This window comes from Cavia porcellus, unplaced genomic scaffold (genome assembly GCF_034190915.1).
Source record: "Cavia porcellus strain 051 isolate PalLab524CR breed Dunkin Hartley unplaced genomic scaffold, mCavPor4.1 scaffold_25, whole genome shotgun sequence".
NCBI lineage: Eukaryota > Metazoa > Chordata > Mammalia > Rodentia > Caviidae > Cavia > Cavia porcellus.
The window spans coordinates 28,028,910-28,041,204 of NW_026947508.1; the positions used below are offsets into that span (position 1 = coordinate 28,028,910).

The 12,295-nt window shown below is 48.3% G+C and overlaps 1 protein-coding gene across 4 annotated transcripts; it reads right to left on the reverse strand.

Annotated features, from left to right (window-relative positions):
• Positions 1-5,208: 5,208 nt before the first annotated feature.
• Positions 5,209-9,954, reverse strand: CUNH1orf216 (chromosome unknown C1orf216 homolog). 4 transcript variants are annotated; one of them, XM_013154163.3, is made up of 3 exons: positions 9,797-9,953; positions 9,243-9,401; positions 5,209-7,530 (listed from the first exon to the last, which is right to left on the reverse strand). In XM_013154163.3, exon 3 carries the CDS (start codon positions 7,523-7,525, stop codon positions 6,833-6,835), a length of 693 nt encoding a protein of 230 aa, XP_013009617.1. In that variant the 5' UTR covers positions 7,526-7,530; positions 9,243-9,401; positions 9,797-9,953; the 3' UTR covers positions 5,209-6,832. The 4 variants fall into 4 exon arrangements, with proteins under 4 accessions (XP_013009617.1, XP_063092137.1, XP_003471534.1 ...); XM_063236067.1 differs by having other exon boundaries at positions 9,243-9,392; positions 9,797-9,950; XM_003471486.5 differs by lacking the exon at positions 9,243-9,401 and having other exon boundaries at positions 9,797-9,954.
• Between the last annotated feature and the right edge of the window lie 2,341 nt (positions 9,955-12,295).

Sequence of the window (12,295 nt, forward strand, 5' to 3'; positions counted from 1 at the left end):
GTTCTGAGCTGAAGGTGGGGGACAGGGCAGGGGGTGGTGAGAGGATCCGGGCAAGTAGGTTTGGCTGGAGAAGCCCACAGGCCTGGGTCGGAAAAGTGCTCAGGTTTGTCTTGATCTGCAGTCTTATTTCTGACACCGGGGCGGGGTGGGGGGTTGCACGAGGGTCAATGAATGTGCCTTCGTGAGTGTCAGCCATAGTGTGGCTACGTGCGCGTGCACATGTGTGGAGTCTGGTGCCTGAGTATCTGTAGGTGCCTGGTAGGTGTGGGCATGTTTTCCAGAGTGGATTCAAGGTATAACTCAGATTCCAGAACATCTCCATCTCCGTCTGCTCTTCTCACCACCAACATTCAGTAAGCTCACGATTCTAGGGTGTGAGGCCCTGCAACCAAGCTTTTCAATGCACAGCATAAGGGCTCAGCTGCATCTCTGACCTCTGACAGCCTACCTGTCCTCTCCTGTCAGGTAATAGTAGCTGACACTTATGGGCTGCTTCCTATATGCCCGGCTTTGGTCTAAGCCCTCTAGGTTCACTTAACTGTACATAACCCCATGAGAGTTGTACTATTATTGCCCCATTTTACAGTTGAGAAAAGTGAGTCACAGGTAGTAAAGCTAGGGACCAAGATATCTGGGTCCAATATGCATTAGAAGTCACTATGCTCTGCTGCCTCAAGTTCTACTGGTTCTCCAGGGTCTTCTTCCTCCAGGAAGCCTTCCTTGACCATGCCACAGATCTAGCTCCTCTCCTGTTTCTGTCACCAGTTGTAAACTAGGAGGCACCAACACTGGGTTTTGAGTGAGGATTGGAGAGTGACAGGTAGACAGGTCACAGGCTGCCTCCAGTGGGCAATTAATCACCTTAAAGATACACAGACCCCTGATGTGCCAGACTTGGGTTGAGCAGCCCACCTACCATAGTCTGAAGCATTTTTATCTCTCCTAAGTCTTTGCTCTATTCCTCAGTCCTGGTTCATTTCCCACCTCCCTGCACTGCAGGCTTTAACCCTATTCTCCCTGACCATACTTCCTGGGACTGACTAGTTGGGTGGCTGCTTAGAGAGAAAGGTCTCAAGGAGTCCAGCCCTTCTCTCTCCATAGGTCCCCAGCCTTTCACTACTTCCTTGCTAGTCCCTCCCAGTCCTGTGCCTGTGGCCTGCTCAGACCTCAGTTATGTTTACTGCCCCTGTTGGTTCTGTGGGTCTCAGCTCTGATCTCAGACTTCATTCTCTTTTTTTTTGGCTTTTTCCTTTTTACCGGTACCAGGGATCGAACTCACGACTGCCTGCTTGCAAGGCAGGCGCTTATGCCGCTGAGCTAAATCCCCAGCCCCCTTCATTCTTTTTAAGCAAGACTTCTGTACTGCCAAGCCCTGGTTAGACTTGCCCCCGGACATAGGGTTTCATTTTGGTTGGAGAAGTAAAGGGGTGGTGTAGGTAACTGGCCAAACCTCTCCCAAGAATATGAATCCTACCTACTCCCTTCACTGTCCTGGGTGCTCAGAAATCCCCACCCTGATGACTCTGAAACAAGCTTCCAGATGACTGAAGTCTCAGACTGTAACCTGCACAGAATGCTGACTTCTCTGCTTGCTGGGCTCTTAGGCCCTTATGCATTAGGCTTTTGGATGCATCGTTTTGGTCATCTAGTCTTGCGGACCAGAGATGCATAGACAGGAATGGGTGCCTCAGGATCTGGCACAGAGGAGGAGCTCAGTAGACTTTTAAAGTAGACAGAGCATCTTTAGGTCTGTTTGCAATTTGGGAGGAGACCTTAAAGCTGCCACAGGTGAGGAAACTGTATCTAAACAAGGCCTGCGCCCTCACAGGAGGTGCAGTACCTCGGCCTGTCTCATAGCCAGTGACCAGTTTACCTGATGGGGAACTGCAGCCCAGATGGCAAGTTGACTCAGCTTTGGCACCCTGCCTCAGTTTCCCTGCTGCAAAACTCTGCTGTCCTGGCTGTGGCTCTCTAGTCTTGCCAGTCTTTTTTCCAACCCACCACCACTCTAGAGCCTGAGCCTGTTCCAGGCTCAAAGTGAGCAGCAGGGATTCTGTAGATATACAGTGCACCAGCTGTTTCTTTGGTCTGGGCCTTCTCTTTTTCTCAGCTCAGGGAGCTCTTTCATGGAAAGGAATATGAGGCAGCTTAACAAAATGTTTTTCTCAGTGTTGAAAGTTGAACCCAGGGCCTCCTATATGTTAGGTGAACACTCTACCACTGACCTACACCCCCAGCGCTAGGCAACTTTGCTTTTTAAAAATTGTATTTTTTAAAGGATAACTTTCAAATTTTGTTTTTGTTGAGACAGGGTCTTGCTGTGCAGTTCAGGCGGGCTTTGAACTCACTCTGTAGCCCAGGCTGGCCTGGAACTCTCTGCAGGTCTCCTGCCTCCGCCTGCTGAGCTCTGAAATTGCAGGTGTGTGCCACCCCACACAGCTGCTTTTCAAATTTTAGATTCTAATACCTTAAGAAAAATTTTGATTTTTTTCTAAGGGCTGAGTGTGGTAGCACATACTTGGGTGGAAGCACTCTAGGAAGCCAAGGCAGAATGATCACAAGTTTGAAGCCAGCTTGGGAGACTTAGCAATTTGGCAAGATCTTATCTCAAAATAAAAAAAAAATAAATAGCTGGAGATGTAGCTCAGTGGGAAGGCCCCGGGTTCAATCCCTGTACCTCACACACACACAGGTGTGCACCACAAAACCTTTGTAAGTCTCATTAATGTAGTTCACTATGTGTCAGGGGTAGTATTAGTATTTTACACTTTATACATTCATTTTATCCTTGCAACAACCCTGTGAGGATGGGGAACTGAGGGAGAGGAAAACTAATTGACTTGTCCAGAAAACAGAAAGCAATGGAGCTTTCCAAATCCAGGGGGTCTGGCTTCAGAGACCAGGGAATTCACACTCCTTTGAAAAGTTCACCCTCTTGGCCAGGGATTTAGCTTAGTGGCATAAGCACCTGCCTGGCAAGCGCGAGGTTGTGAGTTTGATCCCTGGTACCAAAAAAAATTAAAAAGAAAAAACAAAAGTTCACCCTCTTGTGCACTTAGGGTCTGCAATCATCTCGTTGTAGATTTTTTTGTTGTTGTTGGTACCGGGGATCAAACTCACAACCACACACTTGCAAGGCAAGTGCTTATGCCAGTGAGCTAAATCCCCAGTCCTGTTGTAGATTCTTATTCAAATTTAGCTATCCACTTTTGTCAGAGTACCTCTTAATAAGGGGAATCTGTTTTTTAGTATTGGTTTTGAGATAGGGTCTCATTATGTAGCACAAGCAGCTTTGAACTCACCATGTAGCTAACCCACGTTGACCTCCAACTCCCAGTGACCCTCCTGGCCCAAACTCATGAATGCTGGGACTACAATTGTGTGCCACCACCCACATCAGTAGGTGGAATTTGTTAAAATTGGTTCAATATTGTAACAATGTATGTACCAACTATAGGAGGACAATAATTATTAATGTCCTGAGTATGGTACACTTTGTGAAGTTTAAAATAAATGTTTTACTGGAGGAGGCAAAAGAGGACATTTAGGCCAGGCACACTGATGCATGACTGCAATCCCAGTACTCAGGAGGCTGAAGCAGGAGGATTACCATGAGTTTGAGGCCAACGTGGACTACATAGTCGGCTCAAGGGTAGCCTAAACTCAGAGCAAAACGCTGTCAAAAAAAAAGAAAAAAAAAGATAGATTTCTTTGAAATGTTTCAAACTTTTAAAGTAGAATAAATTTATTTACATTACTTAATAAAGTGTGCCTTTGTTTTTTGAAATAGGAATCAGAGTTGGGGATTTAGTTCAGCTGCATAAGCGCCTGCCTTGCAAGCAGGCAGTCGTGAGTTCAATCCCCGGTACCGATAAAAAGGAAAAAAACAAAACAAAAAAAAAAAAAATAGGAATCAAACTCAGGACCTTGCGCTTGCCAGGCAGACACTGTGCCACTGAATATATCCCCAGCCCTAAATGTACCTTTATTTAACCCATCACAATATACCTTGTAGGGTAGGCAGCCTCTAAGATAGCCCTCAATGATTCCCAGCTTCTGGTATTTGCAGCCTGAAGTAACATTCTCCCATCAAATGGCTTGAGTCAAAATACAGGTTATGGCAACATTGATTGGATGGCATTTCTACAGTTAAGTTGCAGGAAATCATGCCCTGTGTCTTGCAAGCACTTTGCTTTCTTGTTTTGCATACTATGATAAAACAAGCTGCATATTGGAAGAGCCCCACGGAGGAACTGAGCCTGACTACTCACTGCTACCAGCAAATGAGATCCCAGACCCTGGGATCTTGATCAAGACACCCCAATAGAGACTGTGACACAGAGGACTCAGCTAAGCTGTGCTCAGATTTCTGACCTACAGAAATGCAAGATCACAAATATGTACAGACTTAAACCATTACAGTTTAATGTGTTGTGCAGCAGATTATTAACTAATGACATTTGGGGAGGAAAGAGGAGGCTAGGATGGGCATGGTGGACCCAGGAGAGCTGGAGGCCTGAGCTCTGGACTTGGGATATTTCATATTTAGAAGCTTTTCTAGCCCAGAAAAAGAAGTGACTTTTCCCCCTCTGAGGATTGAACCCAGGGCCTTGCCTAGGATAAGTAAGTGCTCTACCACAGAGTTAACATCTCTAGCCTCTGGATTTTTGAGAAATTAATAAATTAGAAGATGTACACTAAGTTGGCATCAAGAAATATCGGAAATCATGTATGCGTATTATAGCTACATTTGGGGACTAAGGGTGTACCTCAAGGTGGAGCATTTGCTTAGCATACGCAATGCTCTGGGTTCAGTTCTAGAACTTCAAATAAAACTATATCTACATCAGTGCCACGTAAGGACCCTACTCAGTCTTTTGTAGTCAAGACACTCTCAGGGCACTGCTAGCTCTGAGCAGCATCAGTTTGTGGGCATGTATATGGTCTGTGCCCTTCACAATCCATTCAGGTCCAAAGGTGACTTAGAACTAGGACAATCCCAAATGGGGTTCTCAGGGCAGAGAGCAAGTCTCCCCTTTCTGACAAGGAGGCCCCTGAAATCGCCAGACACAGGAGTCTGAATTCTTCTTCAATGTTTTCCCCAGTTCCACCCCTTGGTCTCCAGCCAAGGACTCTGTTCAAAAGGGGAGCTCAAACAAAGTACAAAAGGCCACACAACAAATGAAGAAGTAACACATACTCAAGAAATTTAATTTTCTGCCTCGGTTTATTTATCCAGAGTTGGTCCAGAGGCCAGGTTCACATTAATCATGCAAGAACTGTACAAAGAAATCCCCAGGGCCCACGCTTTCTCCATTCCCTATACCTTTCACTCAGTCATTCAACATGCATGAAACGCTTCAGAGATAGAGAAGACAAGGAGGCTGAGGGCCAGAGGCAGCATCAGTGATTTCCATGCCATCATTCACCTAAGAACTCACAACCTTGTGCTTGCCAGGCAGGTGCTTATGCCACTGAGCTAAATCCCCAGCCCTAGAGCATACCTCTTCATGCCACCACCTGCCCTCCAGTATCCTGCACTCCTTTGGCTCTTGGAAGCAAAGCAGAGAGCTGCACAACCTGACTTCTTGTTTCTCTTCAAGACCCTTCTGCTCTCAAAGTCACGGAGTCCTGTCAGTCTGGTCAGTTCCCGTTTAAAGGTCCATGCGATGACAGAAGAGCAGCCTAGGAGCTTCTACAGGCCGGGCTGACACTGCCCTCACCCCACTGCAGAAAATGGACCAAGCCAATTGGACCAAACTGCTGGACATTCAATGTTGTTAAAGCCAGGTAGCCTTGGAACACCTCATCTGTAACTTGCAAGCACATATCCCTTTTCATCAGAAGCTTAAATTAATATGGTTTTCAACAACTTTTCCCAGTCGAGAGGTATGGTCTACTTGGTATTCTGGGATTTCCACCCTATTTCTCACAGGTTCCTACCATTTTTATCTTCCTCATCCTCACTTCCCATGTCACCAAAGGCAAAGCTGAAAAGGAGCATAACATCTTAACTCCACCTCAATGCCCGTACCCACACTGCCATGAGCTCTGCCACCCCCTGCCAGCTCCCTCTCTGGTACCAATTTTCCACTTACTGCCCTAACAGAACTGCGGCCCAAATGCATAGCAGGCCAGAGCAGCCAGGAAACCACTTTTAGCAAAGCCAACATCAGAGAGAGACAACGGCTTTAGCAGAGCAAGATCTGGGATAAAAAAGGGAAAGGTAGAAGAAAAGGTGCCCTGGAATAATGTAGGAGAATGGATCGGCTACAACCCTCCAATAAAAGACAACAGCAGAGCTCCCTTTCTCTCCAGAGAGCAGAGGGACACAGGGCAGAAAAAGGGCTAGGTAGACCGTGGTTAACAGGTATGGATAGATGCCTCTTTGGTGCAAGTCAGTCTGCCTGCAAATCCACATGCTCCCATCATATGCTAGCCCATGCCTGCTTCTGTACACATGCATCCCTACACCCAGCCCTGACCACACAAGGTTCACTCACATATATCCATCACTTGCCTGTACACATATCTTTTGCATGTACATCCTCACTCATACACATATAAATACATTCCCTGGTACCTGTCCATACATGCATGCACAAATTTACTAAAGCTTACATACATACATTCATTCTTACACACTCATACATATAAATTAGTTTGTAGGTACACAGGCATACACAGGATATGCAAGTTCACATACATGTGCCTGCACATACCTGCTTACATTAATACACTCCTGCCAACAAATAGTCATGTGCATATCTATGTACAGCCACACACACCTGCAGAAACACATGTACACCCTTGCACTTTGGTGGAAGCACACTCAGTCCTGGTTTGGGGGCCTGGATGGTGCTGCCCTCTGCTGGAGATAGCGGATAAGCTCCTTCCGGTTATCTAGGATGGTGTCAAAGCTATCCTGCAGACGGGCCTGCTGGTCAACCAACTGATGCTGCAGGCCCCGAATCCACTGGAGTAGTGCCAGGCGACGGTACATCACCAAATGCACATGGTGCTTCTCTTTCTCCTGCTCTTTGTAGCGCTCCTGTGCCTGCAGCTGCTGCACAGCCTGGGCCACTGAGGGCAGAAGAGGATGTGGAGGAGGGCCAGGACCTCGAGGCCTCCCACAGGCAGGCTCAGGACTGCTGCTAGTGCTGCCGACGCTCAGGGAGCTGCTGGCATAGCCATTGTCCTCTAGAGGGGAGCAGACAGTGACGGTATCATCATTCTTCTCAGGCTCAGCACCAAGAATTTCTGCGCCCTCTGGGGGGCTGCGGACTGCCCCCTCAGGGAGTCCGGAGGCCTGGAAGGCCTGGTTGTCAGAGAACAATTCAGACGTGCTCCTATTCAGGATGGGTTCCACTTTGCCTGGCATCCCACGCCAGTTCTCATTGGCATCCTTGGCTCTTTCCATGAAGTTAGAGTTGCTGTCTGGTTGGAGTTCAGGTTGACACACTCCAGGAGACATGGCTCCAGCAAACTGGCTTCCCTCAGGCAGCCCTGGCTGGATGGCAAACATCTGCCCTGTGAAGGGGAAGCCAAAGAATGAGTCACAGCGAGACAAGGTGGAGTGGCCTGAAGCTGTGATAACCTAGCGGTGGGTCAGTCTCTTTTCTGATCCTGGGAAATCTTCCCTTTATGCTCCTCCTCTTTTCTGACCATTCACTCTGTCTCCTGCATTGGGTTTTTCTTCTCAGGCAGGCTGTGTTCTCATTCCACAAACTTGTCCCCAGATGACTTCATTCTCTACTGTAGCTTTAGGAACCATATGTTGGTGACTCAGATCTGTCTTTAGCCCAGATCTAACTGTTGTCCAACCCTGAAACTAGTTGTAGACTCCTCAAATTCTACACGTCCAAACTAGCTCTCCTGCTTCAACGTCCTCAGCACGAGGCCTCCGCTCTCTATTCCATCAGATGCCCAGGAGCATTCTGGACTACTCCCTCTCCTTTCTTGCCCCATCTGATTGGTCACCAAATTCTAACTGTTTTTCCTTTCCTTTCACATGATTCAGACTATTTGTTACCTTACTGCCACAGCCTTCTCACTAATCTACGTTCAGTTAAAGTATAAATTTCATTTGTCACAGCTCTGACTGCTGACCCAAACTATTAAGCCTCCACATGAAGCCAGATGCAATGATAGACACCTATAATCTCAAAGACTTGGGGGCTGAGGCATAAAACTAACACTGAGATATACCTCAGTGTTCCCAGTGCTTACTCTCCAATAACCCTCTCAACACATACACACACACAAAAAAAAAAAAAAAAAGAAAAGAAAAGAAAAGAAGGGGCTGGCGATTTAGCTCAATGGCATAAGTGCCTGCCTTTCAAGTGTGTGGTCGTGAGTTTGATCCCTGGTATCAATAAAAAGAAAAAAGAAAACAAGCCTCTACATGGCCTACTAAACCCTACTTGATCTGGCCCTGTGTGCCTCTCTCTACTTCCTCACACAATCCCTCTGTCACCACTTCACTGTTCAGAGATCTCAAAACACACCATTATTCTTTTTTTTTTAATCCCCAGCCCCCAGAACACACCATTATTCTTATACCATTCCTTTAGCTTCCAATATCCTGCCCCTTCCTTTAAGCTCTTCCTTTCCCTTCTTTTTGCACTCCCAAACTCAGTTCTAATATCCCCACTTCTCTGAATCATCTCCTGATCATCTCCCCATGGCCCCAATATACACAAACACAGTTATACAGGGTCCTCCTGCCCTGGGTACACACTGTCTTACTCAGGTTTGTTTTCTATTCCTGCATGCAGTTGATGGCCAGTAATGGTCTATTCAACTGGAACTGTTCCTGTTCGGTTGAACAATCGTAGAGTGAGTTTATAATCTGAATCCCTGTCTAGATGTGAAACTCTTTTATACATTCTCAAGCATATTCCTAGGAGCCAGCGCAGAGCCTGGCATAAACAGGTGTCAGCATGTATTTGCTAGGCAAGTGAATGAGGAAGGGCACTGCAGGAGATTTCTGTGCTCAGGCGGATGATGCCAAGGGTAGCAGAAGCCTACAGATGCTGGCCCAGGGCTGGAGGAGCCCGTTTCAGTCTCCTCCTCTGTTCTGTGGATCCCCAGATTCTGTGGATCTGCTGACAAACCTCTTTTCGGATCTTGCCCCTCCCTCCTAGTGTGCCTGTCTGGGGTCCCTCTCTTGCTTGTGGACTCCACCCTTATGACCTTGGAGGAAGGTATACCACACTTCTTTCCCTCTGGACAGCTCCTACCAAATCGAGGGTTTGAACAGAGGTTTCCACGGTCCACACAGCGCTAGGATTTGAAGAACTGAGGCTCATTAAGAGGGAGGGATACTTGTGAGTGCAGCAGGTCTGCGGTAGGTCGCGAGGTCCTCTCCACTGCAGCAACAGGCAGAGGGCCTGTAGGAACTGAAGCAGCATCAGTCTCTGTAACCTGCGCACCCTCATCGCGTCGGCTTGTAGGGGAGGGAGGTACCTGGAGATCCCCCCACCACCACCACCACCAATTTTTCCTAAACTTGGGCGGAGCCACGAAAGAGGCTGGGGTGTGGTGGGGTAGCGCTAAGGACCAGAGGTTCTCTGCTGTAAACAGGTACCTGGACAGTCCAGACGCAGGACCCCCGCCCCAGTTAATCCATGGCGGCCTCCCTTCCACGCGGTGCAGGCCAGGAGGAGCACCCCAGAAGACCAAGACCGCGACCTTCCGTCCCCGGCCCCCCCAAGAAGGGAGCGAGGCGGAGGCTGCAACTCCCGCGCCCGCTCCCGGCCCGGGCCCCCAGCCCGCCACCTCGGCCCGGACTCACTGCCTACAGGCGCCCGCTCCTGCGGGCCGCTCGCCGGGAGCTGCTCACTGCGGCTGGGAGGCCCCGGGCCTGCGGTCTCGGCGGCCCCGCTGGGCGCAAGCTCCCCGCGCTGGCGCCCGGCCCCGCCCCGACTGCGGAGTCCGCCGGCGGCGTCTGCGCGGCGGGGCGGGGCGGCCTGGCCCACGTGGGCCGGCTCGTTCTCCGCGCGAGGCCGCCGCCCCCGGCCCGGAGCTCCGCCCTGGCCTTCCAGGTCGGGCTCGGGCTCCCGGACCCGGCTCCGGGCCAGTCGGAGCGGTCGGGCCGCCTCGGGGCGACCGGGGAGATCTGCAAACTCTGATGTCACCGCTTCCTGCGCTCGCTGCAGGGGAAGCGGCGTCTGCGCGCTCGCTCGCCCCCTGCGCTCGTCCGCGGGCCCAGCTCCGTCCTTCACCGGCCTCCCCTCAGCCGGGCGTCCAACACGCTTTTCCTCGTGGCATCTATCCCAATTTGGAACTATATATTCAAATTGTGCTTTTTTTTTTCTTTTTATTAATCTCATTAAATAAAAGCCTTTTTTTGTTTGTTTGTTTTTTGTTTTGGAGAGGAGGTTGTTTTGTGTGTTTCATTTTTGTTTTTGTGGTACTGGAGTATTGAACCCAGGGCATTTGCACTGAGCTACATTTCCCAGACCTCTTTTTATTTTTTATTTTGAGACAGTGTCTTGATAAGTCGCTGAATTGCCTAGGCTGGGGTCCAATTTTCCATCCTGCCTCAGCTCCCCAGAGTGCTGGGATTACACCAGGCTGAAAGCTGTGTTTTGAGTGAAGATAAATAATCCGATCTGTGATCCACTGGGATAATACTACTCACTGAGCAATGGTGGTTTTTTTCCTGCCGCAGGGCAGAGAATGGACACTTGTGCCATTTGCCCAGGTGAACAGGAACTAGGTAAAAAAGGGTCTTAGGTTTTAAACACCAGTGGATTCTCTTGAGTTCTGTTTACTGTCACTCCCTTCCTCCTTAGGGTAAATGTATAAGGGCTGGGAAGACTAAACAGCACATTAATTACGCCAACATCTTATATACTGGGGTGATCAAAAAATACAGTGAGTGTTCAAATTAAAATGAAATTTATTACAATTAAACACATACTGCCAAGAATGATGGCCAAGAACATGTCCTCAAATCGAGGGGGAACATTTATGAGTGTCTTGAGTGGGATATATATATATATATATATATATATTTTTTTTTTTTTTTTTCTTTACAGTCTGTGTTGCACTCTGCCAGCATATCAACTATGTCTGGCATAGTTGAGTCATCATTTGCATTGTTCCATAAAGCTAGTTGCTTCCAAATAACAGACTACCTGATAACTCAGGGGCAGATACTCCAGCACCACGTAATTAATACAATCTGTGTTTCTGGCTATTCCATCATTTTCAGAGAATTGGAAGCCTGGAGAACAAAGTAACTGAGAAGGCAGGGTGTCTATGTCTACGTGAAGACAAAAAAGTAGATGTTGGGACACCTATGATTCATTCACTGGCAGCTTCTCCAGTCAGGACCTCAGGGAATCAGTCACCTCACGTGCAGGGATATCTGTGGCTCTGTCCACCCTCTACATATGCCACTGATTTAATCTGCAGAGCCATGGAAATCACTAGATGACTAATGGCAACCTGAACAGGGTCTGTTGCCATTCAGGCCATGATCATGAAGCTTCGGGCAGTGAACAAGGACACTGGCAGAAACCATGTCAGAGCTAAGGTGGCTAGCAGCAAGTAGCCAGATCCAGGCCTCAGGGCCTGGGATGTCAGGCAAGGAGACAAGGGAAGATGACAGAAATTTCTACTACAAGAAGTAGGGCAGGTATGAGAGTTCCTTTACAGGTGGAAAATTTCTCTATGTCAATACTTTTGGAAAGAAAGTGATGGCTAACAACATGTGTTTCAACCTCAAAAATCTTTTTTTTTTTTTTTTTTTTTTTTTTTTTGCGGCGGCGGCGGGGGGGGGGGGGGGGTGTTTCCAGGCATTGAATTCACAACCTGGTGCTTGCAGGCAGGCACTTACTTGCAGGCAGGATTTAGCTGAGCTAAATCCTTGGCCCCAACCTCAAAAATCTTGCTCTTGCCAGGCAAAATGGTACATGTAATCCCAGCACTTGAGGCAGGTTGAGGCAGGAGGATTACCACAAGTTCAAGGCCTGCCTGGGCTATATAGTAAGTTCAAGGCCACCCTGAATTACAGAGCAAGACCCTGTCTCAGAAAGAAAAAGATCTGGCTCCTTCCCATCCATTCATTCACATGCAGCACATAGTTACAAAGTGCTTACTTTATGCCAAGTACTGTGAACTCATCAGTCCTAGGGAGTGGGGATGTGGTTTAGTACTAGAACCCTTGCCGGGCCAGTGTGAGGCTCTGGGTTCAATCCCCAATCCATCAAGGAAGAAAGGAAAGAAGGACAAGGAGGAGACAGAGACTGGGACCTGGACCTGGTCTTCCAGCTGTGAGGGGTAA